This window comes from Arvicanthis niloticus, chromosome 24, assembly GCF_011762505.2.
Source record: "Arvicanthis niloticus isolate mArvNil1 chromosome 24, mArvNil1.pat.X, whole genome shotgun sequence".
NCBI classification, from domain to species: Eukaryota; Metazoa; Chordata; class Mammalia; order Rodentia; family Muridae; genus Arvicanthis; species Arvicanthis niloticus.
The window spans coordinates 40,680,507-40,708,029 of NC_133432.1; the positions used below are offsets into that span (position 1 = coordinate 40,680,507).

The following is a 27,523-nucleotide window of genomic DNA, read 5'->3' on the forward strand; positions in this document are numbered from 1 at the left end:
GTTAAATAAAAAGGTAAAATGTAATTCTTGAAAAGCCACTTAATTGTAAGGCCAAAAGCAAAATTGCAGCAGCAGAATTAGCTAACTAAGTATCTCGGGAGATAAAGTTAACATAAATTATGTTTCTGTAGAATCCAAATGAAAATATAATTAACATCAATATGATAATAAATCTATCACAATCTTTATAATTAAGAAGTAATTCAAGATTGGATCAATGGCGTGAACATAATACTTTCTATCATTATACCATAATATAAGAATTGTTTTAATTTTCAAAAACCCTGTTATTGCCTAAATTTTTGTATGTGCAGATAGATGTGTGCCATAAACATAAGAATTTTTCTTAATTTTAAATTGTGTGTGTGTGTGCGTGTGTGTGTGTGTGTGTGTGTGTGTAAGAGGACAGTTGTGCGTCCTAGCATTCAAACTTAGATAATCAGGCTTGGCTACATGTGCTTTTACCCCTTTCTCCAGTCTGAGGGGTATTTTTATAGAATACTCCATATAAGAATATTAAGACAAAGGAAACTATTGAGTTTCTTATAAAAGACTTACTTATTTATATTTTATGTGAATAAGGTTTTTGCCTGCATGTCTGTCTATGCACCACATGCATGCAGTGGCTAAAAGGAAGCATCAGATCTCCTGGAATTGGAGTTAACAGCCACTATGTGGATGCCAAGGTTCAAACATAGGTCCTTTGTCAGAGCAGCCAGTGCTCTTAACCCCTGAGCCATCTCTCAGCTCCAACCACAGAGGTTTAAAATCAATCTTTGGAAAGTTCCTTCCAGGGTTATATTCATCCACTCATTCATTCATTCATTCATTCATTCACTCAATATTTATCAAGAGTCTGCAACGTTCAGGGATGCAGCTTGTACAGTTGAGGGGTGGGGATGGAAACTAAAGGAGGTGCAGCAACCGACCTGGGGTTGGGGGTTGAGGGAGCCTGCCCTGGAAAGAAAAACCTCTTAAGACAAACAACAGCGGTGAGATACTATCAAGAAGCTCACGGTGGGGGGGAATAAAACCGAATCTGAGGAAGAACAGAAAATGCAGTTAGTGCACCGAAGTCCCCGGGACGGAGGAACTAAAATCATCAACGATAAGAAACTCCCACGTGTCTGGCACACAGTAGGTGCAGGGGAACCTGATAGGAAAAGAGGCAAATGGACCAGATGCAGCTTCTCGTACTAGAGGGATATTATCTGTGTTCAAAGTGCAATGAAAAACATCCAGCCACCACAGGACGGCCTGGCTCAGACCTCCACAGCCACCAAGATAAAGCAAACACAAGAAAAACACAGAGCGGCTGCTGGAAGGTGTCAGAAAACAACAGCGGAGGGAGGGACCGGAAGAGCGGATCCCAGACCCGGAAGTCCCATTCTTCCAACCTCCTCATCTCTTCTCACCGAGCTTTCAGCACCTGAACCTTCTGCGCCGACGCTGTTTGACGCAAAACATATCATCATATTTTATCTCCTAATTACAGTGTCCAGCTATTATAAAGCACACAGGACTGCCTATTGATATTTTTATTGAGGTCATAAACTCTCTGAAGGAAGGACTCAATGGAGACTCTGGAAAGAGTCATACATCTTCCTCCGTAACCAATGGCTTTCTTAGTGGCTCTGCAGAAAGAACAATATGAGAGATAAAACTGGTAAAATAACCAGTGATATTCTACAAGGACGACTCGTAACCAGCACCATGCCTCATTGCTATTAAAAATAAATCAAAGTTAATATGCCTTATCAGCTGTACAGATGTTAAAGGCATACTATGGAGTGGAAAAACTCAAACAAGATATAGGAGAGTTACACAAACCAGTTAAGAAGGCACTTGAACCGAGATCAATTCCTTCAGTAACTATTAAACTTATACATTTAAAACATTGAACAAGGACCTAAGTTAGCATTTGCCCAGATGCTTGGGAGACGGTGAGGACAGTCTCCCAAAATCCCCAGTCAGTTCCCAATGCATGGCACAGTTATTATTTCAGTGTGGCTTCTCTGTGTCAGCAATGACCTTCTTTTCCTCCTAAGATTTCAAACAGTAGAGGGGGGAAAAAAAAAAGCCCCACTGGTTTGAACTGACCTCAACATTATGTAATCTATATTCCGTCATGCTACTTTCAAAAGAAATAAAACATCTCAGATTTTATTTTCTCCATGCAACAGAGTTCAGAAGGGAAAGGCAAATGTCTCCTTTTGCCTCCGATCTGAACTTGCTTCCCACGAACTCACTTTGAACTTCTCCATTTATCATCCTGACTTCCTTAAAGAGTCACTGTGAGTCACCATCTCCCCTGCAGAATTAGAACCACGGGTAATGACACAACAGTCTCCAGGTGAAGCGGACACTGGGAAAGAGGTTGCAACCCCAACATTCAAAAGAAAAGGAAGATTTAGGGGTCTCCCAAAAGTCAGAAGGAAACGTGGATGTCTCACCAGTGGTCCACACAAAACACAGCAGCAACAGGCTGGCACCGTCTGGGGGGACCAGGGAAACGTGTTTGTATCCATCCCTTCTCCTACCTAATGGGTGTCCCATCCAGTTACGTCTGTGGCTTCTCAGAAGTCAATGGAAAGAAGCCACAATGGATGCTTCCAACGCTTAACACCCATCAAGACCAGAGGGTTTATTACAGAGGTGGACAAACGCAGTCCATGGCTGAGGGGTGTTTCTGCACCAGCACCATGGCCTGCATTCCACAGACATTAGTTACATATGCATACATATATGCATGCAAAACATCACCACACGTAAGATAAAACATAAATAAATAAATAAAAATACTTCTATGTATCATATATGTGTCCTTTTCTGATGAGGAAAAACAGTGAATTTAATTTTATTCCCGTAGAAAATTGGTCAATGATTCTACACAGGTGCTGCTGCTGCTGCTGCTGATGATGATGATGATGATGGTGATGATGATGTTATTGCTTTTGCTATGGTTTTCACTTCAACACAAATAAATACACTTTTTTTTTTTCACAGAGAATGGCTTATTTTATATTCTCTGTAAGCTGTCAACCTCAGAGAATTTTACCACAATGCTTTCCAAACTCAAGCTACTATTTCAAGAATCTCTTAATGAAAATTACGTTTTCTCTGTATCATTGTCCCAGAAGTCAAAGCATGGTTTTGAAGTCATACGCACCTTAGATGGGTCATATCGTCTGAGTGTTTCTAGGAGTCTGGGGATTTGGATTCTCGTCTCTTCTTCACAGAAGAAAATCCACGCTGAATTCTTGCTGTATGTTGCAGAAAAGCTGACAGGAAGAAATGGGTTATGGCACACGGATTCATGGTATATAGTCTATATAAGGCAGGAGAGGAGTTTGCAGTAAGGTTTAAGCCAGTATCTAGAAAATGGTGTATGGTAAAAATGCAAGGTGTCTGCTGTGCACACTCCACATATTACTGCTGTGTATCTCAGCTTCAACTGAGAAGAGAGCCAGGGACCACCAGTCTCTAGATGGTGAGAGTTCTCATAATTCATTCTGCCCATAATAACAACAGTTTAGAAGAACAATTCCAAATGTAAGTTTGAAGCATTTTGTCATTTAAGAAAGAAACACATTTGAAAAGTAAAACTTTGGGGATGGAGCGGTAGCTCAGTGGTTAGAGCACTGGTTGCTCTTGCAGAGGACCCAGGTTCAATGCCCAGCACCTGCATAGCAGCTCACAACCATCCAGTTCCAGGGGATTCCACGCCCTCTTCTGGCTTCTGTGGGTACTGCATGCAAGTAATGCACATATACAAAAGCAGGCAAACATTCATACCTATAAACTAAAATAAATCATTTTTTAAAGAAAGTAAGCAAAACTAATTATAATTAAGAATCAGTCATGAAAAAAAATCTAGTTCATACAGTAATCATAAAATATAAAACTCAAATTTAATCCATTTACCATCTCAGGAAACACACAACCTCTTAATAATTTGGAAAATCTTTCTAAGTAGTACCAGAGCGTGGGGGCCCAAATGCCAATGATTGACAGTTGAGTCAAAGGTACCTACTGTGGTAACAAGGGAAGGATGGTCCAAGCACCTTCCTGCTTCACCAACTGATGGAGAAGGAGGACTCTGGGGAGATCCTGAGAACATAACAGCCAAAAAGGAAAAGTCAAAATAAAAGCCCCTCCAAAAAATGCACAAAGCAATGCTGTCTGACAAGCTATCCTTGGCACTGTTGTCTGAGAGTCAACAAGCTATCCTTGGCACTGTTGCTAGCACCAATGAGTTTCGCAGGTTACCCCGAGGCCACTGCACTCAAGTTTCTCAGCAAAACTCAACCAACTCCCTCCACCCCACCCCCTCTCCCACCCCCACAAATGTTCATGGCCTAGGTGAGGAACTAATTGGAGATTTGCGAATGTAATCAGGGAGGGAAGACCCTGGGGTTGCTTATCAGGAATAACTCAGGGGCACAAACAAAACTTGTACACACCTGTGAGCAAAATGTGTTCTGTAAAACCCTGTTGTCTGAACAATATTCCATCTATCTCGTGTGCCAAATTTTTGTTTAAAGGGTCCAAAAGTATCTGTAAAGGTGTTTTGTACCATAGAAACAACACCCTAAGTCTAGATCCTAGAAATATTGTCCTTACTCAGGCAATAGGAATGGTCTACCAATTGATAAACACAGAAGAAATCAAAAGAGCCTTAAAATGAAGCACCATGGCTACAGAAATACACACAAGTAAAGACAAAACACAGTGATCTCAAGGCTGTGCATATTAGCTTGAAAGTTGACTGCTATTTGCTATATTTCAAGATGTTGGGAGAGCCAAAAGTCAGAATTTCACGTCTCATATACTTGAGCCTTTTTCCTCCAACAAACCTTATTGTGTCTCCTATTGTGTAGTAGCTGGAAAATGAATCCATAGTGACTGTTAACAAAGAACTTAACGATGAATTCCTAAACATCTGAGATGCTAAGAGGGCCGTTACATTCACCATAACACCACAAACACATACTACATTTGAGATACAGGGTCCCAAGATAATTCCAATTCCACACCACTATTCCAGTATATATACATTTATTATTGACTATAGGCGGGTTTTAATACAAATTGTTTCTGCTGGATGGATATCAATTTCCCCTCGTTTCCTTCTTCTATGTGGTGTTTGTTCCAATTTTATGGACAAATTTGTAAATCAATAGTTAGATCAGACAAACAATGTGACATGCTCAGAATGAAGCCAGCCTAAAGGCTGAATTAAGTTATCTAAGAGAGAACAAGATCAATAATTCAGGGCCTTTCTACTGTTGCTTCTGAATTATGTACAAATTTTCATCCACTTTTAAAATTTGCAATGTATACACATAAGCATATATATTCGCAAATGATTATGTAAGAGCAAAACATGTATAAACTAATGATATTAATATCTGCATAATACAGAAATAATTATATTTGAATGTTAATATGAACTAGAAAGATGTATAGTAAACGCTGTTAAAATCTTGAGATGGGAAACAAGTGCTAATGAGTCACCAAGCAGCCATTAAAATCATGATGAAAAGTACTGTCCCAGTGGAAACACCTCTGTGTCAAATGGGGAAGTTGGACTGATTCCTATGATATTAATATGTATCCTAGCAGGATATTTATTCTGCTACATTGTATTCGCAGTGGAGCTCAGTGATTAGGCAGTACAAGAGGAAGCAGAGCTGGGAGAGAAAGAGAGGAAGGGGAGGAGAAGAAAGAGGCTATCAGCCATGGGGTCGAAAGCTGTCCTGGGTAGCGGCTTCTATCAAAAGGTTAGCTATTGGGTAACAACTCTAATTGTGTGGGCATCTTGTTGATTGAGCATTTCTAAATATATAAATCCTTTAGATAATCATTAAGCTTTAAGAGTCTCATTTCTACGAGTACTGAGAGGATGGCAGATATTGTCTAGGGTTCAGGCGAGCTTTGTGGATGCAGCGTGGTGAACTGGCAAAGCCATCCCCCACGCCGGTGTCGCGTGGGTGCCAGGGCCTGCGTACATAGCTAGCCAGAGCTCTGGTCAGAGCCGAGGAGCAGCAGGAACATGGTGGCTGCCTGGGAACAAGGCAGACTGGGTACTGTTTTCTAAATATCTCCTCCTACATAAAGCAACTTCTCGTGTAAGCAAAAAACTGAAGCAAACAGAAAATGACAAAGTTCATTTTGCAATGTCAGAATGATGAGGTGCAGGCTTCCAAAGGCCTTCAGTAAAGTTAAAATGGGGTGATATTGTTTTCCTTTTAAATTGAAGGCAGTCTTCCTCTTCCATCGCTGTGATAAAACCATGGCCAAGGCAACTTACAAAAGAAAATGCTTTTGCTTATGGTATCCAGTATACATGTTTGTAGGTTCAACCCCCACTCCTGGTACCAACTTCTATGTTTGTTGCTTTTCTACTATGATAAGACATTATTACCAAGGTTACTTATAGAATAGAGCATTTATTTGGGGCTTACGAGTATCAGAGGGTCCACAACAACCATGATGGGGAGCATGGCAGGGCACATGCAGGCCTGACAGCAGGGCAGCAGTTGAGAGTTCACATCTTAAGACAAAACCACAGGGCAGGAAACCCTAATTGGGAATGAAGTGGGCTTTTGAATCCTCAAGGCCACCCTCAGTGACAAACCAACATGCCTCCTAATTCTTCCCTAACAGTTCCACCAACTGGGGACCAAGTATTCAAACATGAGCCCCTGGGGGTCATTTTCATTCAAACCAACACAAGAGGAGTGGAATACACCACACATTTTTACTTGTGAATCCATATTCCACATCACAGTTGCGGGACATGTCTGACAGGTAGCACCAGGCTTCCATGCCAACAGCAAGAACACATTGCTGGTAGAACCAAGACACCAGTTTATGAATGACTTCTACCACAATACAAATACAAGAAGAGTTTAGTCAGAACAAAGAAAGGAGTCAAATACTCTTCTGAAATAGATTCTATGGACTAACAGGAGACAAACCTACTCCTGACTTCACTGTTTCTCATTCACTAAATTGTTTGGCATGTCTCCTATCTCCTACCGTGACTATAAGAAGGGCCAGGCTTCTGTCTTTGTTTCATGCTTCTGTATCTCTAAGCATTTAATATACATGTATCTTGTTGGTTATAGTCCCTATTCAGTGTGCTCAAAAATGACAAGCAGGCTCCAGCTGCTACTTAGTCAGACTAGGTAGAAACCTAGTCTTCACTGACGGTAGAGCAAGCCGAGTTCATCTTAATTATAAAGAAATGTGAATCTAGTTTAGCCAAAATGCCTAAGAGCTTTTATTCTCACCACACGCTCAGATGTATACCACATCTAAATTATTAAAAGTTGCAATAAGGGCTGGAGAGAAGGCTCAGTGGGCAAAGGTGATTGCTGTTGAAATCTGACAACCAGAGTTCAAGCCCCAGAGCTCACATAAAGGTAGAAGGAGAGTACCGACTCCACAGAGTTGTTCTCTGACCTCCATAGGCACACACACACACACACACACACACACACACACACACACACACAATGCAGGCACAGTTATAATAAATAAAATGAGTTGTTTTTAAAAGCCACAGTAAGATATTCTATCAAATTATTTATGTTTAATCCATCACCACAAGTTTTAGATTGCCTTTAAAGGTGCTATGTCACCGGCTCCATGACACCTTTACACACAAACAAATGTATGGGGTTCTGTTGTTGCTGCTGCTTTTAAAGCTTTTGTTGTTGTTGTTGTTAGTGTTGTTGTTTTGGTTTTTGAGACAGGGTTTTTTGTGTAGCCTTTACTGTGCTGGAACTTGCTCTGGAGACCAGGCTGGCTTCCAACTCACCAAGATTCACCTGCCTCTTCCTCCTGAGTGCTGGGATTAAACATGTGCACCACCACTACCTGGTAAAACAAATGCTTTTAGTAAGCCACTGGAAAGAGGGTTTTTTGTTGTATTGTTTTGTTTTGTTTTGTTTTGTTTTGTTTTCCATAGATGCTGCTGCTGAGGGGAGGACTGCTCACCTAGCAGAACAAAGGCCCTGGATTTGTTCCCCAGCACTGAAAAGTAAGAAAAGGGAAGGAAAAAAAAACAAAAAGAGATACTGGGGAGATGGCCTAGTGGGTCAGGGCGCTCACAAGCATGCACGAGAACCTGAGCTTGATCCCCAACACACATATAAAAGCACAGCACGGTGGTGCACACCTTTCCCCCAACAAGACGGACAGCAGAGACAGGAGGACCACTGGAGTTTTCTGCCTAGCCAGCCAGCAGAAATAGCAAGCTCCAGGTTCATGCATACACAGAGAAAAGCCATTGTTGACAGCTACTGGTGATTTGTGCCTGTAATCCTAGCTAATAAAAAGTTGAAGCAGGAGGATTGCTACCAATTCAAGCCTGGCCTACACAGTGAGTACCAAGCCTATGAGAGGATAGGCAGGGAAAGAAAAGGAAGAGGAGAAGGAGGAAGAGGATGAAGAAGAGGAGGAAGAGGAGGAGAAATAGGAAGAGAAGGGAAAAGGAGAGAAGGAAAAAGTACAACAAAAGAAAAATATATTTTAAAAAGAGCAAAGAGAAAGGAGAGAGGGAAAGAGAATTTCCAAATACAAAATCAAGAAGAAAGGAAAACGCTGTATTGACTTTACTGAGGGATGGATATTCTGAGGACAGACAGTAGAGGCTCTCCCACAATCTACTGATACCTGGGCCCTGGCTATGCCACCGTTTCAAATCTAACAGGGACATGCAAACGTGGGCAGATAGGGAGATATTGCTACAACAGAAGCATAAGGGGGTTAGGAACGCAGCTGATCAAACGTGGGTAAGTGGAAGGGGACCCCAAAGGTTGATCACAGTACTCTTAACCTGTCAATGTGACCCCTGTGTTTGAATCAAAGCCCGCTCCTGCCGCCCCATCCTCTCCAGAACTCCATCATCTCTTTTGAAGACGGCCCCCTGGGTTTTGCATCAGGGCTTCCTTTGAACTCTTTTGTTGCAAGACTCACAGTTAAAGCAGCTAATGATTACTGAAAGCAAACAAATGCAAAGCCAGCTATCTAACTCACGTGGGTCCCAGCACTGTACATATTCGTGGGCTTCATTTGGAAAGGGGTGTTGCTGCAGTGTCACAGCTGACAAACCGACTTAGTCATCTGTTTGGTTTGGGTTCGTGGTGCTGGGGTCTCTACCTATGCTAAGAACATACACTACCACTGAGCTACATCCCCAGCCTGGGACTACTCACATCAACACAGAGGACAGCCATGAAGATGTGATGTCTAGAGATACTAACGGGACAAATGAAGAAGCTGACATAGGAACACACACCAAAGCAGTGAATATTTAAATTATTGTAAATAATTTCAACCATTTCACAAATTTAGCTTTGCACCAACCACTTCCGTCTTTCTGCCTCTGTCTGGAAAAACAGTTCAATTGCTACTCACCTCTCCTTTCAAAAGCCTACTTTATATGTATGCATGTGTGCCACATGCTTGCAAAAGCCTTCAGAGGCCAGAAGAGGGCGTTGGATCTCTTGGAACTGGAGTTACAGATGGTTGTGAGCCCCCGTGGGGCTGCTGGGAACTGAACCTGGATCCTCTGCAAGAGAAGCCAGTGCTCTAACCACTGAGCCATCTCTCCAGCCCCTGGTCTCTCTTTGTCCATAGATATTTCTCAGCCATTGTAATTTGCCCTCACCTTCATCTTCTAAATTAGGCTCTGAAGAACAAGACTTTATGGTCTCCTCACCCTCACTCTGCAGACCCACGCCACGTGCTAGATCAGACAGCAACATCAAGATGCTTACAGACTGAGTTGAGCTGTCGGCCAACAAGTAAACCATAATGAAAATCCATACTAGGTATGGTAGCACCTAGGAGATAGAGGCAGGTGGAGCTCTGTGGTGAGTTCAAGGCCAGCCTGGTCTACAGAGAGAGTTCCAGGACAGCCAGGGCTACATAGAGAAAGCCTGTCTTGAAAAAAAAAAAAAAAAGCCAAAGGGGGGGGGAAATATCACATCTGCTTATTATTATAACTCCTTCTGCAAGAGATAAGTGCTTACTGCCATAATGGGGCTGTATGATATGCTTCTTGGAACATATATGAGACAGATTTATAACCTTTAAAATACAGGATTCATTTATAGGTTAGACTATTATGAGTGACACTATATTAATAGTCTTTCCAAGAACCCAAGTATGTGTATGTGTGTGTATATATATTATATATACATACTCCATATACCTGTCTTAATCGTTAACTGTTTTTCTCAAAAGAAAACGTATCACGGCATTATAAATTTTATTTATAAGCCATGTACTGTGAACTAAACTACTAAATATATTTTTATAGCACACAGATATATTTTAAGTAATCATTTTCTCATAAAAGCAGTAAAACCCTGGAGTTTAAAGACCTGGTTTCTGGAGGCCAAATATTCCCATCTGAATCTTAGCTTTTCTTTTTTTTTCTTTCCTGAGCCATGTGACCTTCAGTACAGTCTCTGAACTAGCTGTGGGTCTGTTCGTTCCTGTAATGAGCTAACACAATAGCCAGGGGGAATAAGTCAGTTACTACATGCCAAGCACTTAATAACTATTAACACCATTGTTGGGTCTGGTCTATTCTGAGCATCTACTATGTACCAGGTACGATGGTTTGAACGAGATGAGAATGCTCCCTGTGGGCTTGTACCTAACACTTGGTTCCCAGTTGTTGGCGGTGATGTTCTGGGACGTCTCGCTTGGCCTTGCAGTAGGAAGCACGCCACTGCCGGCCAGCTCTGGGGTTTCAAAATCTCTATCCATTCCCAGTGTTCTCTTGCCCTCTTACCTCTCTACCTCTCCCTCCCTCTTTTCCTCTGTCTGTCCTCCCTCCCCTCCTCCCTCCTCTTTTTTGTTCTTGTATTTCAAGACGTGAGCTCTCAGCCTGCTGCTTGCCACCTGCTGCCATGCAGTCTCACCAACATGGACTCGACCCCTCCAGAACCATATGTCCATAAGACCCCTTTCTTTCATAAGATGCTTTGGTCGAAGTGTTTTACCACAGCACAGGATGGACACAGATACACGCCAGGTCTGACTACAGGAATGTAACCAAGGCCCGCAAAGAGAGCAACAGAGCCTCCGTCCGCTCGAGTCTCAAATTTCCAGTTAGAGTCAGGCCGCCCACAAATGGATCTACAGGAGAACAGCAAGGACCAGTGCTATGAAGGCATAATGCCTAAGAACAGGGACGGCCCAAGAGGCTGCTGCTCACTAATGAACACAGAATCACAGACCTGCCTGTGGGTGCCTCTGGCCTGGTTCCACTAGAGATGGTACAGGCAAACCGCTCACCTCTCTTCAAAATGTGATGGGCCTGGGGTGAAACGAGCTCATGCCTGCAAACACAGCATAGCACCAGTGCACCACAAGGCCTCAGAATAAAAGTGACAGTGATGTGCACCCAGCAAAAGTCACCCATGATTCCAACCAAGTTCCCAACTGTCTCCACCCCAAGCCCTGTCCCTTTGCACTAGATGTCTCTCGCTGGTCCCTTACATTTGGCCACTTTCCCAAACACAGCTCAGCCCCTTAGCTCAGAGTAGCACATCCACTCAAACCTCATCTACTGCTTCCATCCACAGGGGTCCAGCAAACTTACAATCCCAAGGTGTCCTTTAAATGCCGTAACTTTTGAGTGTCTTTGTAGATGTGCTTAGAAGTGTCCTCGCCTGTGTTCTCAGGGTGTTATGTTTGTATAGACCCACAAAGCAATTTGCCCACACGGAAGCACGTGTGCCCCCTCAGTACAGCAGGCCCCCTGACACAGAGCAGGGCGCCACACCCAGTGATGGGCAACCCAGAGAGCCTCCCCCTGCTGACAGCACTGCATCATCTGCATGTGCACACTTGCATGGATTGACTCTTAACTTGGTCCCCTGTCTCCACTGACACTCACACCGACTGTGATGGTTTGTATATGCTTGGCCCAGGGAATGGCACTCTTAGAAGGTGTGTCCTTGTTGTTAAAGTAGGTGTGTCACTGTGAATGTGGGCTTAAGACCCTCATCCTAGCTGCCTGGAAGTCAGTATTCTGCTAGCAGCCTTCAGATGAAGATGTAGAACTCTCAGCTCCTCCTGCACCATGTCTGCCTGGATGCTGCCATGTTCCTGCCTTGATGATAATGGACTGAACCTCTGAGTCTGTAAGCCAGCCACAATTAAATGTTGTCCTTTATAAGAGTTGCCTTGGTCATGGTGTCTGCTCACAGCAGTAAAACCCTAACTAAAACACTGACGTTAACTCTAGAGAACAGAGCCCTAAAGCAACCTGCTTTCTCAGGTTCCTGACTCCAAACCCTACATGACAGCACTCCACTGACCATGCTGGATCATGAGGCATCTTCTACCCCTGGGAAAATGGAGCATCTGCCACCTGCTTCCTTCACGACCTTTCTCATTAGCGTCAGCTGCCAATTTGACATAGCCTAAAGTCCCCGGGGGGGCGGGGGGGGGAGTGGGACTCTCAATGGAGGGATCCCCAAGATCAGACTGTCCTATGATCTTGTCTGTAAGATACTGTCTTGATAAATGATTGATGTGAGAAAAGCCAGTCCACCGTGGATGGCAACAACCCTAGGCAGGTGGGTTTGGGTTGCATAAGAAACAGAGTGCATGAGCCAGACATCGAGCCTGCAGAAAGTGTTCCTTCACAGGTTCTCCTTCAAGTTCCTGCTTACAAGTTCCTGCCTTGACATCCCTCAGTGATGGACTGTGAAATCTAAGCCAAGGAAACCCTGTCTTCTCCTAAGCTATTTTTGGTCACAGTGCTTAATCACAGCAATAGAAGACAAATAAGAACAATGACCAAGCCCTAGGTTTCTCCAGACTTACACAGGGCAGGAGTCTAGGGCTGCAAATACTTCCAATGCTGGCCAGACAAAAGCACACAACAAATATGCACAAGATGGCTTCTCGGGCATGCAAGCCACCCCCCACCCTCCCACCCCCACCCCCGCCTTGAGTCACAACGTCCTATTTCCTGTGCTGCATAGAATACACTACTAGGTAAAGGCATTTATATAAGAGATATTTCTGAGCTGCTGAGATGGTTCAGAAGGTAGAGGTACTTGAAGCAGGCTTCATGAGCTGACTTCAATCCCTGGGACCCACGTGACAGAAGGAGAGAACAGTTGCCTGCTGAGATCTGTGTGCACCGTGCACATGGCACAGCAGGAATGCGTCAGACACAAACACAAAAATATAAACAAAGGATGCCTCTAAGAACTCTAGTTGTGTATGAAAAAAAGAAATGGTTGCTTTAGTGAAAGAATTTATATTTAGAATGATCCTATTTTCTCCTGGAATGTTTTGCCCAGGTACTTGCAAAAAAATGAATACTTATTAATAATAATATTTATTATATATTATATTATAATGCATTACATATTATATTATGATACTGTTATATATTATATTACAACACATTATTATTAACCTATTATTGTGGGCAAAAATAAATATTTATTAATAGATATTTCATAAACTGAATAATAATACATATGCAGTAAACGAATGGATGGATAATTTCTTACTCAACAGCAGTGTAATAAAGTCTCCTGTTTCATAAAAAAAAGATCTTACATGATGAATGTCTTATTAACATCTGTCACTCTCTACCCAGAAGAAAGGGTTTTGAGTAATTAGGCATCGACCTGTTTTCATCTCAAAAGGAAAGTATCGTGCTAACATCAAAAAGCAGATGAAAGCCAGGGATGGTGGTGCACGCGCTCTGGAGGCAAAGCTGGGTAGATCTCGAGTTTGAAATCTACATAGTGAGTTCCAGGCCAGCCAGGGCTACACAGTAAGACTGTGTCAAAAATAAATAAATAAATAAATAAACAAACAAACAAATAAAACCAAACCCTTAGGGGATAAAACGGCACCGCTGATTCTCAACACTAACCTTCTAATGAAGTGCCTCACACTGTCTCCCTGCCAATAAAATAAATTTCTAAAATTAGGACGTGTGAGGCCATCTTTCTCCGGCTTCTTGGAGCCAGACTGTGCCAGCCTGCCCGGCTTGTTTTATGGAGATGGGGTTGTTTTAATCTAATGAGCCAAGGCCTGACTAACTCTGCTCCAGAAAAAAAAAAAATGGCAATTTCCAAAATTTTCTGTGAACAGGCAAAGAAATAATTTATCGTTAAGGCTAGGGCTCTGCCAGGTTTTTAAATAAGGCTTAGAGTCTCCCCACAATAGAAGGCACTGGACTCAGAAGCTGTATGGGTGGGTAGGAGTGAGGGGAGGGGCTCACTGTGGCTGAGAGCAGAATCATCCATCTCTCAGTAGCAGGTGTGTTCCCTATTGGTGGGTTGCCTGGAGAAACGGAAGTCTATCTTGTCCACGGGTCAGCCGGTTCTTCATGACCCATCTACTGAGACCGTTTCCTTGTGCTAAACATAATGAATATTCTCATCATAGCCTCTGCAGAAGGTGCCTGGACCCTTGCTTGACTGGAAAGTACCAAACATGAAGTCATGGAGCGCTATGGCTCCTTTTCTCTTGTTCTTTCCCCTTCATCTTACAGTGAAACCCCTTCGGTTTCCATCATTTTAGGCAGGACAGCTGGTAACTGGATTCCACATTCCGGAAGGTTAAAAAAAAAAAAAAAAAAAAAAAAAAAAAGACTCAAGACAACCACCTTTCTTTGTATCCCAACATAGCCGTAACAAACAAGAAAAGAATGCTCACTCAAGTAATCCCTTTGAGAAGGAATTGTGCCAGGTTGAAAACACAAACATCAAATCGTAACTGGCAGCCAGATGCCATGGACCTAACAGGCATTTCAAAAGAAATCAACTCAGGTGCCTGATTGACTAGGAAAGCTGCCTGCACATGCTTCACTAGGGCCCTTCTTCCTTCAGGTAACTCTTCGCCTGCGCCTAAGCCTGCGCCTGCACCTGCGCCTGCGCACTTCTCCATCTGTGGGGGGGGGGCAGGAAAGGGAGGGGGAAAGGAGGAAAAGGGGGGAGGGAAGGAAGGAAGGAAAGGAGGAAAGGAAGGGAGGGAGGGAGAGAGAGAGAGAGAGAGAGAGAGAGAGAGAGAGAGGGAGGGAGGGAGAGAGAACAGGCAGGCAAGCAAGCTAGCTAGCTATAGAAGAAATGGCATTCCTTCAAAATCTGCTTTCTTATATGTCCCTCACATTTAGGGACCTCATATTTCATCAGCCGTGGTACCTGTCACTCCAACACTCCTCTCCCTCCAGCCTAACCTAAAAGGGTCTTACCTAGTTCACCCCCGGCACTTGCTTGCTGTACCCCATAAGGATGTCTGTTCAACTTCCAGAGTATACCTTTCTGAAAATTCCTGTTGCTGCCTTCCAGAACTCTATTCTAAACCCATATCCTCCCGGTGATTGTCCCTCTTTTTGCAACCTAATTTCACAAACATCTCAGCCCTCCCTCATCTCCAGCCTCACAGGCAAAACTGATACAACACCAACTCACTTTCCCCATAGGGCAGTGCTTCTTAAATGGCCTTACACGGACATCGAGGTTTTCACAGGCCTTTGGGTTGTCTAAAATCTCCTTTTCATATAAACAGTCTGGTCTAATAGAACTGCAGAATCCGGCTGCATGGGTACAGTAACATGTATATCTTGTACGTCCAGTCTCCACCTAATGACTGTCACGAACAGTATCAAACTGTTACCATCTGCTTTTAAGTAATTTAAAAAACTAGATTATCCCTTTTCTAGGTTCCTCTGTGACCCTTCACACCAGGGCAAGCTACAACAGCAGTCAGCATATAAAATAATACTTGGTAAAACCTGATAATTCACTGATTAGGAAAAAAAAATGATGCTAAAACTTAGAAATTTCAAAGTGACTATTAACTGCATGTCAAGCTTCAGTACAAGCGGGAATGTTCTAGAACACAAGAAAAATGGTTTCACTCCTCCTGCAGCCACTCGGAGTGCACTACTAAATTTCATGCCGTTTCTTACTCAGACATGAAAAAAATGTTTGTGCTTTTAATAAGACCTAGTTTCAGCACCTTGAAGCAAAACAGGCCCAGGTAATGCTGAGAGCAGCTAGAAGAAGCAGCTAATCACAGAACCGCTTCCATTTTTTGCGCCTTGATTTTTTGGCAGGCTTCAGAGAAGCGTGGAACCTGACAGGGGTAATGAATAAATAAACAGCAGTTTCTGGGAAGCTGCTACTGTGGGAGGCACAGATATATTAAGCTATCAGATAAATATTCAAATGATAAAAGCTAACTGCTGATTGCCCCTCATGGGGCAACTTTTAGGAAAGCTCTCAGAAGGCGAATCTACAGACAGACGCACCGAGGGCCCCTTTATCTGTAGTCCTTGCAAGCGCCCACCACCATTCCAGCGAGACTGACAGCTTTTCCCTCTTCCGCTATCACAGCTCCGAGACAGGCTGAACTGCCAACGCGGTCCCAAAAGTACGTCAATTCCTTGAAACAGTTTGATTCCAACCAGGGAGCATCCCTGCTTTACAAGGCGAAGTTTCCTTGCTTAGTTGGTACATCTCAACTATTAATTCTCAAACGATCGCCTCCTCTAGTGCTCCTGGAGTCCCAAGGCAAAGTATCTCGCCCCTGCCCACCCCTCGAGAACTGTCTATAGACCCGGTGCTAGCTGTCAACTATTTTTAAATCTCTGAAGTGCCACTCATGGAATTAAACCAAAGTTGTAATCCCGTATGAGAGATAAAAGGCTACATAAAGAGAAAAAGATCCAGGACCAAGCATAGCTGCAAATTCTGCAATCTTTTTGATTGACAAAGCCTTGTTAATCCACATTTGAACCTGCCTGAGGCATACGGCACACTCCAGCGCTCCACCGCAAATTAAGTCTGAGCGTTACAGATCTGTTCTCCCTACTACAGCATTCACAGCTGAGCCCCAGCGGGGAAGAAATGTCAGGGTAACAGTAACAGTTGATCTTATAGTCAGAAGAGGGGGTGTCTCTTTATCACTTTAGACTCTATTTACTATCACAGAAATTAAACTCTGGGGCCGGGGGGGCACTTCTTAACTAACTATGCCTTCTTTAAATGTAAAAGCAATATTGCCACCTAGTGGCCAAGGGGCTCCTAACTCACTGAGGATGTAAATGAAAAAAAATAAAAATATAAACTTTAGAACTAAAGAGAAGCAAAGGGGCTAGAGAAGCCAAACACTTCAGACAAAAGGAGCCACTTATAAAAGTTAAACGTGCAGGATGGTGGTGGCGCACGCCTTTAATCCCAGAACTGGGGAGGCAGAGGCAGGCGGATTTCTGAGTTCGAGGCCAGCCTGGTCTACAGACTGAGCTCCAGGACAGCCAGGGCTGCACAGAGAAACCCTGTCTCGAAAAACCAAAAAATAAACAAATAAATAAAATAATTGTTAAACACGGAGACGGTGCATGGATGAACACACAGTCTCTAATATTGTATTTGGTATTCCACACAGGTACTAGGTAGAGGTCAGGGACTGAGCATGGGACAGATACACATCGCGACAAGAGGTGCCATGAAGCGGCCTTGGTGGAATGCCAGTCAGAACTCCAGGGATAAGATGTCCACAGATGATGATTTTGTTCATTACACTAGACTGAAGTCACTAGCCTGAGCAAAAAAATACTTATAGCCATGGGGGTTTGTTTTGGTTTGTTTTCATTTTGTTTTTATGTATGTGTGTGTGTTCTGCCTGCCTGGATATCTATGAATCACATACATGCAGTGCCCACAGAGGCCAGAAGTAGGCGCCGAATCCCCTGAGGATGGAGTTACAGATGGTTATGAGTTTCTATGTAGGTCCTAGAAACCAAACTCAGGTTCTCTGGAAGAGCAGTCAGTTCTCTTAACCTTTGAGCCATCTCTCCAGCTCCTAGCTATTCTTTTTGAACAAAGGGAGTTTTAAAACATAGTTAAGGGAAGCAAGCCAGTCCCTAAAGGATGATTACTCTAAGAGTCGTCCCCCTCCCCCATCTAGGTTTTCCATAGCTGTCACTTACAGAGACTGGGAGTTAAATGGGGGTTACTTGGGGCTACAGAAAAGGAGGAGTGTGGAGTTGTTCAGAAGCTCACAGTATTAGTTTTATTAAATAAAAGGGCTGTGGAGATGTACAAGAATATACCTAATGTGACTGAACTGTGCCCTGAGATATTCATCTGTGGGCTCGAGAGATGGCTCAGCAACTAAGAGCACTGGCTCCTCTTGCAGAAGACCGGGGGTTCAGTTCCTACATGAGGGCTCACAACCATCGCAGCTCCAGTTTCAGGGGATTTGATACCTTCTTCTGGCCTCTGTACTGTGTGCATGTGGTACGCAGACAAAAATACTCATACACATAAAATTAAATAAACTAATCTTTTTTCACTTGCTTCTAAAATAAAAGAAACATCTATTACAAAAGGGAAAAAAGCTGCTCAGAAAAAAGAATGAATTTGGGGAACTCAGGGTAAGTCACACAAACAGCTTGGTTCTGAGTGATCAGAAATTAATGGACTGTGTGTGTGTGTGTGTGTGTGTGTGTGTGTGTGTGTGCATATATACATATATATACAAGTATATGCATGCAGAATTTTTCATATATATGTGTGTATGCATGTATATATATATAATGCACATATATTTGCATCTAGCACTTTTCGTGTCTGTGTGTGTGTGTGTGTGTGTGTGTGTGTATGTATGTATGTATGTGGTCTCTGCCTTCAACATCTGTAAAGAGAAAGATAAATGGGCAATGAGTAATAACACAAAATAAGCAAAATAAATACAACAGGTTTGTGTATGATATAGAACAAAGGTTTGTGCAAGATACAACAGGTTTGTATAAGATATAACAGGTTTGAACATGATACAGAAGTAGGACCAGGAAAGAGTGGCTTACAACCATGGTTCAAGTTGGTACAGAGAGCCCAAGTATGGTGACACCTGCCTGTAATCACCGGACATACAGCACTTGCCCCTATACCATCAATGTGTGCACAAAAATGGGTATGTGCAGACTCATGCAGTTACCCTCAGGGACCATAGAGGGCATCAGATCCCCTGGAGCTGGAGTTGTATAAAAGTGCTTATCATTCAAGCAGGAAGAACTGACTTTAGATCCACAGCACCCAAGTAAAGGCTGGTCATGGCAGAATGCATCTAAAACCCCAGTGCTGAGAGGAAGACTAGGAATGGGTGGTTCCTGAGGCTCAGTGGCCAGCCAGGTCAGCCTTCTTGGGCCTACTGGGTGAGTTCCAGGCCACTGAGAGATCCTGTCACAGAAGAAGGAAAGAAAGGAAGAAGAGAGAAGGAAGAGAGAGGAAGAGAAGGTGAGAAGGAGGGAAGGGAGGACAGATTGGCTAAGAGCTATACCAAGGTTGTCCTTTGGCCAAACACATGCACAGGCCCAAATGTACACTCAGGCACACACAGAAACACAAATACAAATATATATACAGATACCTATACATACATACACATGTATACACAAACACATATACATACAAATATACATACACATATACACGCTTACATGCATACACAATATATGTACACACCTATGGACATCTATATACACACAAACACACACACACACACACACACACACACACATATATATATATATATATTCACATACACACACATGTATACACATATACACACATATACACACGCACGCACATACACACAGGAACTGTAGAAGGTCGCCACTGTTCTGCTGGCTCCACACTCTGTCTTGGAGGAGCTGGGCTGAAGCTCAGTAACAGAGCACGTATGCGTCCAGTGTGCAGGAGGCTAGTGCTCGATTCCCAGAAATAAAACGAAACTACTAGAGACATGAAGGGGCAAACAGTCTCCATTCCTGATCACAACTGCTGTGTCTGGCTTCAGTGGGAGCCTGGAGCCACCCTCCCCCAGAGCCTAGAATCAATGCTAAGAATCAACCAAAGCCCCAAAAGAAGCAGGCACAGCCAGTCAAACAGCACCTTCAGCGTGTATGCGTATATATGTGTGTGTATATATATATGCATGCAACATTTTCATCTATGTGTGTATGCATGTATACATATATAGCTCATATACTTGCATGCAACACTTTTCGTGTGTGTGTGTGTGTGTGTGTGTGTGTGTTACATTTTATTTCTATTACTTCCCATCAACAGGTACCCAGATATCTCATTATCACTGAGCCAAGTCCCAGGAGCCCCACCCTGCTCCAAAGATTCAGGGGGACTGCCTGATGCACACATGCATGTACACACACACACACACACACACACACACACACACACACACACCAGGACATGAAGAGAAAGATTAAAGGGTGGGAGTGAACATACAGAAGAAAAACTATGGAGTAAATTCAATCACACAGGCCTGGTTGGCACAGGGTATCATCCATATTGTTGACAAGAATGGTAGTACAGTTATCATAGGAACACACAAAACTGCCTCTATGAGATAGAAGGTATTTCTAGAAGCAGGACACAGGCAAGAACACATGGGAAAGTGTGCCCGCGGTTCCCACGGGAGTAAGTGACCCAGTCTCATGTGTCTTATGTCATCACTAACTACATTTGGGGAATTTCTAAGGTCTGCCTGTGGGAGTTGATGCAGTTCATGCTTTCCTGAACCCAAGAGAAGATGCCACTGGGGTTCCCTCCTCCCCGTGGCATCCTGCAGTGCACCGAAAGAGCGCCTCTAGTGGAACAAGCAGAGATAAGCAAGAGAGAACACTGGTCCTCAGATCAGCAGTCTTGAGAGAGCCAAGGCAACTGGTGTAAAAAGGATTTGTGTGTGCGTGCATGTGCACATGCGTGCATATGAGTGTCTGGGCCTCATAAAGAAGAAATATCTCTCAGCCATGTTGATGCGCACCTTTAATTCCAGCATTCAGGAAGCAGAGGCATGGGGATCTCTCTCTAGGCCAGCTTGGTCTATATAACAAGTCCCAAGCCAGCCTGGGCTACAGAGTGAGACCCTGTCTCAAAGGAAGAAGGAGGAGGAGAAATAGGAAGAGGAAGATAAGAAGGAAGAAGGAAGGAGGAGGTGGAAGATGGGAGAAGAAACAGGAGAGGAGGAAGAGAAATGGGGAAGGAGGCAGGAGAAAGAGGAGGAGAGAAATCGAACAGAGAAAGCATCTATGGACAGATAGCAGACCCCTTATCTGCAGCCTCAACTCCCCAAGGGCAACTGTGATTGAAAATAATAGGTGGAAAATATCCTACATAACTGTCAGCTTTAAAACCACATGCTATTCTGAGACATACGATAAAGTACTGGGCTTCTCAATTCCCTGCCAGGACACCCATCAGGCCTTGGTCCAGCATATCCTCAGTTAACGCCCATCCACTGGTGACTGACAGCCATGTCAGGTACAGGGCTGACAACCGTCACACTACAGTACCTGCTTCAGGCGTCTCCTGGTTCACATCCAAAGCATTGTGGCAATGGGCTGACATGACAATATACTGTTCCAATTACTCAGCTTTTAGATTCTGGTAATCTCAGTGCGATTGATTAATGAATTAATTTTATCTTATGTAGTAGAGGTGTGTGTGTACGGGGAAAACACTGCATGTAGAATCCAGGTTCACTTGTGGCTTCAGATACCCACTAGGAGGTTTGAACTATGTCCTCATCAAATAAAGAGAATGACTTATAGTATAAGAAACCAGAGCATCCTCATTCAAAACACCTGCATTATTCAGAACACCCTGAGATGCAGTTCACACCTCTTTCAGATGTCATTAACATAGAGTTCTATGTGTTTCTTTTTTTCTCTCCATAATCCTTCTGGGATATTACACTATAAATCATATCGAAGGTTCAATTAGTTGTACCCAATTAAAAAGAAAAACATGGATTAAGAAACTCATGGAGGGTGGTGTACTACACTAAGATTAATGAGAATGTTATTTCAACATGAAAACTGCCTCAGAATGTGTTGCCAAAAGTTTGCATGCTAATTACCCTACTTCTTTTAAAACATCATTTCTTCCATTTTATTCTAATAGTCATGACAAAGCCACAGTAGCCCTACACAGTTATATAACTCATAATTAAATATATATGTACCATAAGAGAACATTTCGGCAATAGTCAACATTAAATAAGTATAGTGAGTCCCTAGAGTTATTCTCACCTAAATAAAATTTATTTTCTATAAATTCAGGAAAAAAACCATAAATATCTGAATATATACATAATTAGCCTTGCATAACTCTGGGCAGCTCTACGTACCTGTGTCAGATTTGCAGCCTGTTTTAAGATGTTTCTTTTCAACTGTTCTGCTCTCCTGGCGTGAAAAGAATTGCTTTGACTCTGGATGACAAACACAATTTCTTTTAAGTCTAAAACAAACAAAGAAAAAGTTCTCGGGTTTTTTTTTTTTAACAGTGATTAAAATAAACTTGAACATCAACATTAAGACCACAGTTATAAACCAAAAATTCAAGCAATAGACCCTAAAGTGAAAATTCTACACTTTTAGAAATGTTCTGTGTATGGGTATTTTGCCTGCATGTGTGTATATGCACCACATGTGTGCAGTACCCACAGAAGCCAGGAGGGGATGTCAGAGCCCCTGGAACTAGAGTTACAACAGCTATGAGCCACCATGTGGGTGCTGAGAACTAAGCCCAGGTCCTCTGCAAGAGCAGCCAGTGTTCTTAGCCACTGAGCCATTTCCCCAAGCCTGGAATTGTTTTATTTATATAACTCTAGAGCCAAAATCTTTTCTACCTTTAAAGCCATGTCCAACACTTACTTCCTAGAGGTGTTGTGCAAACAAGCTCACCACACTAGACAAAACCTTTGATAACAAACTATAGGTCTCCTTCCATCTGCAAAATAAACCACCAGTCCATCCAGTAACCTTCCGACAGGCCCAACATAATCGTACACTGTGCTATGGTGTGAACTGTGCCTGCCACCAAAGACAATATGCCGAACTGTAGCCCTCAGAACATGATCCTGTTTAGAACTCGGTCTTCCAGTCATCAGGTTAACCTGGGGTCATTGCAAAGGCTCCTATCCCAGTATGACTAGTGTCCTTATAGAGGAGGGGGAACTGGACACTCAAATACACAGGGCAAAGATGGGGTGAAAACACAGGAATTGGTATCTACAAGCCAAGGAAGAGCCTGGAGAAAATCCACCATCACCACCACCACCACCATCCCACCCCCACCCAACCCCGCATCCTTCAGGAGTCAATCCTGAAGACAGCTTCACCATGAATTTTAGCCTCCAAAATTCTGAGAGCATGAACCATTTTATTACATGACAAAAGCTTGGCACAATCAATGCACACGAAGGAAATGTTTCCTTTGGGTCAAGTGTTGGTGGTCCCGACACATGCTCACTTAGTCCCACCATCTTCCACGTGTGTGGTGGAAGGCAATGTGGTGTCTATTGTGGTTCGAATTTGAAATGTCCCTCACAGGCTCATTCTGAAAGCTTGGCCCCAGCAGCCATTGCTATTGTGGGCCGCTGTGGGACCTTTCACATCCTGTTGGGCCTGGTTGCAGAAGTAGGTCAAAGGGGCCTTTGACAATTATCCTTGCTTGACTCCTGGCTCCTAGCTCACATTCTGCTTCCTGATTGGCTATGATGTGAGGCGACTCTGTGTAGTCCCAACTCAAAGAACACCCTCAGCCTTCCCCACCTGACTGACTGAAACGCTATAAAACCAGGAGCCCAGATTCCCTTTCCTCCTATAAACTGTTCCTGCTAAGGACTTGAGGAGGGGGGACCCCCGGGGCACAGAAGCAACAACACAGGGCCTATTCACCTTACTGAAGTCTAGAAAACAAAGAAAGGCACAAAGAGGCCAGCATCCCAACATGGCTCCCTTCAAGGACATGGCTCCACTCACCTAGCTTCTCCCTTCTTCAAGGCTTCATCATTTCCTGACAGTGCTGTGGGCTGGTGACCAAGCCTTTGATACACAGATTTTAAGAAAACACGCAATAACTAAACTACTTGAATATGCGATATTTCAAAAATGTTCCAGATGGCCTTTTACAGTGACCCGGTCTACGTCCCATGAGGTCACAGGATTTTTAAATAAGCAAGGCAGTAATCCCCACGCTGCTTCGCAAGGCACTAGCCAGGATTGTGGGTTATCTCCAGGAAACCAGCCAGAGCCATCCCACAGAAGCAGGGGCTAGCATCGAGGGTTGCACAGAAGACAGTGTCCCACAGCACGCCGAGTACAGGACCCACCTCAATACAGCCAGCCTTTCACAACAGCAAGCTCAGGGCAAACCTCCAACCACCTGGGAAAGACCCCCCCCCCCCCCAAACCCATGTGGCTGTTGCTCTGGTCACTGTCAGGAGAAACACATCAGGCTTCCTCAGATCTGAAACTGGAATAAAGAAACACATAGAACCAGGGTACGGCGAGATGTCATCTGCAACCTCCAGCCAGGTTTATAGCAAATCGAAGTGGGGTCCTTCCTGCCACCAGAAACCCCTTCTCTAACACTTCAGACCAAGGATGCTAATTTGATTTTCATTGTATTCTACTGTGCTTTATTGTTCCATTCGGTTCTATTGTTCGGTTCATTTCTTCCCCTGTTCTAATATTCACACAACTGAGAGTTCCACAGGGAGCCATCTAGGTCCTAAAAATAATCAGAAATGCTCTTTGACTAAATAAAATTCAATAAATATTTTTAAAAAGAAATTCTGAGCAACCTACCAAATATGACCTAGTTCCTTTTCTTGTCTATATGAATAGGAACATTCCATGTATATGTTCTATTCTAAGCTGAGCACAGGGGTAAGGTTAAAAGGGAGTCTTCTTTCTTAAGCAATCATTATCTTTGATCTACCTGTAATATAACTATAAAAAACAGCAGTTCTCAGCCTTCCTAATGCTGCAACCCTTTAATACAGTTCCTCGTGCTGTGGTGACCCCCAACCATAGAATTATTTCATTGCTACTTCATAACTATAGTGTTGCTACTGTTATGAATCATAATATCTGATATGCAAGATATCTGATATATTGCCCCTGTGAAAGGGTCATTTGACCCCCCAAAGGGGTAGCAACCTGCAGGTTGCGAAACACTCATATAAACTAACATATCAAAGGCCCAAAAATAAAAAAGGCTTTTTGTTAAGCATGGAATAGGAACTAGAGAGATGGCTCAGTGGTTAAGAGCACTTGTCACTCTTGCAGAGGACCTGGGTTCAGTTCCCAGCACCCACGTAAAAGCTCAAAGCCATCTCTAACTCCAATTCTGAGGAATCTGATGCCCTCTTCTGGCCTCTGTGGGTGCTACACACACAAGGTGCACAGACATACATGTAATCAAAACACTCATACACAGAAATAATTTTAAAATATTAAAAACAAAGAAATGGAATAAATAAGCTTTGGGGAATTTGTTTCCAATTTTTAACTAAATTGAAGATGCATTTTCTAGTGACATGCACCCCACCCTCTCAATCATCCTTAAGAAAGCATGTGGAAAGGAAAACTGGAAGCAACCTAACTATCTACCAGCAACACATGTAAATCAGAATGTTACGCAGCAATGGAAATCAACTAGCATGGACTAATTAGCTATCACTAATTAATTAAAACAGTAACTAAGACTACATGTATAAATCTAGATATTCTATATTAATCTCATGGCTAGAATGTTATTATACTGCCAAAATACAAAACAAAGAAGGAAAATCTGTATGTTGGTAACTCACAAAGTATAAGCAGAAACAAGCATCCCATAGCTAACACCGTTCGATAGGACCCTATTGCTGTGATGACCAAAACCATGACCAAAACCAACTTGTGGAAGAAAGAGTTTATTTGGCTTACAGGTTACAAGCTATCTTCCAGGGAAGCCAAGGCAAGAACTCAGGACAGGAACTGATGCAGAGACCGTGGCGGGACACTGCTTAGTGGTTTGCTCTCCCTGGCTTGCTCAGGCTGGTTTCTTATACAGCCCTAGGCATGACATCGCCCACAGTGGGCCAGGCCCTTCTCCATGAAAATGGTCCATTGACATTCCCACAAGCCAAATCTGATAAGGACAGTTTTTCAACTGATGCTCCCTCTCTGGGTATCTCTAGTTTGTATACAATTTACAATAAAAGCTCCCCGGTTACATACTACATATATGTCACTTAAAAGCGTAAAAGATTCCATGAGTGACAAACATAACTGGGGAAAAGGCATGAACGCTTTCAGTTCTCTGAGAAATGTTTTACTTCTTAACCTGGATGCTGGGAATCCATTACATTAGTCCTTACACATCTCCTAAGTCCAACTTATTTCCTAATAGATCCTGTACTACAATAATCCACCTGTGAAAAGGCTAATCCTATGCTCACCACCGTCAGCAGCCCTGCTGCCTCTACCAGCTCAGCAAAGCTGCCATTGTTCTTCCTCCCCAGACAACAGATCCTCCTTGCAAGAAAAAGACTATTCTAGAAATACAAAAGCAAATTCTTTCTTTTCAGGCCATCTCCGTCGTGTGAGTCATGTTTTGTCCTTGACTTTTTGAGATAGCTGACATCATACCGGCCCTTCCTTTTCCTGGACTATAATAATGTTTGCTACACACCCCGTCTGCATATTGAGTAACCTGCTCGGAGTCAGGTGCACGGAAGCAGCAGGGGAAGCAGCAGAGCCCAGGGCAGAGCCAAGGCCTGGCTGGGACCACAGAGCTGGGTGGAGAGCCAGAGTCACTCATGGCTAACATGGAAGCACAGAAGAGAGTGGGGCCAGGTCACAGAGGGACCCGCTGCATTCCTTCATACAGGCTGCAGCTTCCTACACAGTTGTACACAGAGGACAGTAGCCGAGGAAGAAAGGGGGTTACTATAGAGTCAGCCCTGTCTCTGCAGCATCTGCATACCCGGAGGAGTCCAGAAACACGCTCTAAAAAGATTTCCGGTGCCCAGGAGATGAAGTTAGAGGGTGGGCGGGCTCAGCCAAGTCAGATCATGAAGGATGTGTACATCATGCTAAGATGCCAGGACTATGAACTAACTGACTTCAAACTGGAAAAGGCATCAGGAGCCAGGTGGAAACTGGGGCATCAGTGCCTTCCCAGAGGAGGGGAACCTGTCCTGGGGACAGATGTATGGGACAGTTATCTGGGACATGGGAGGGGGGGTGGATAATGAATGAGAGATTACCCATTCCGGGAAAAGAACCAGATTGATCTAGTTTGTTGCCCAGTACGGGTGCACACACTTAAGGTCCTGCTGTTCTTCACATCTGAAATAAGAAAAGTTTTCTACCTATAACCTGAGCGCTCCCTCAGAGAGTCAGGCTCTGGCTGTGTCGGGAGCCCAGTGCTGATCTCCACAGCCTTCTCTGGCATGCCATGCAGCCAGCCACCTGACTCTGCTGCCCCCGTGACAGAGCTGTATGAGGTGAGTCCCCTCTTTCCTGCACGCTTTCACTGCTATTTTCTCGCTACAGTTTGCTATCTGCAATGTGTCCATGACGCTAAATGACAGGCAGTGTTTCTCCTCCAGGAACGAGCAATAAGTGGACGGCCCAGAAAATACTTCACACAGA

General features: G+C 43.5%; 1 protein-coding gene across 1 annotated transcript in view; it reads right to left on the reverse strand.

Annotated features, from left to right (window-relative positions):
* Positions 1 to 27,523, reverse strand: part of B3glct (beta 3-glucosyltransferase) — an 81,376-nt gene that overhangs the window by 32,701 nt on the left and 21,152 nt on the right. Inside the window, exons 4-6 of the mRNA XM_076923849.1 lie at positions 22,222 to 22,331; positions 4,034 to 4,110; positions 3,170 to 3,281 (exon numbers count right to left, since the gene is read on the reverse strand). Coding sequence (XP_076779964.1) covers positions 3,170 to 3,281; positions 4,034 to 4,110; positions 22,222 to 22,331 — 299 coding nt within the window. The remainder of the gene's footprint in view (positions 1 to 3,169; positions 3,282 to 4,033; positions 4,111 to 22,221; positions 22,332 to 27,523) is intronic.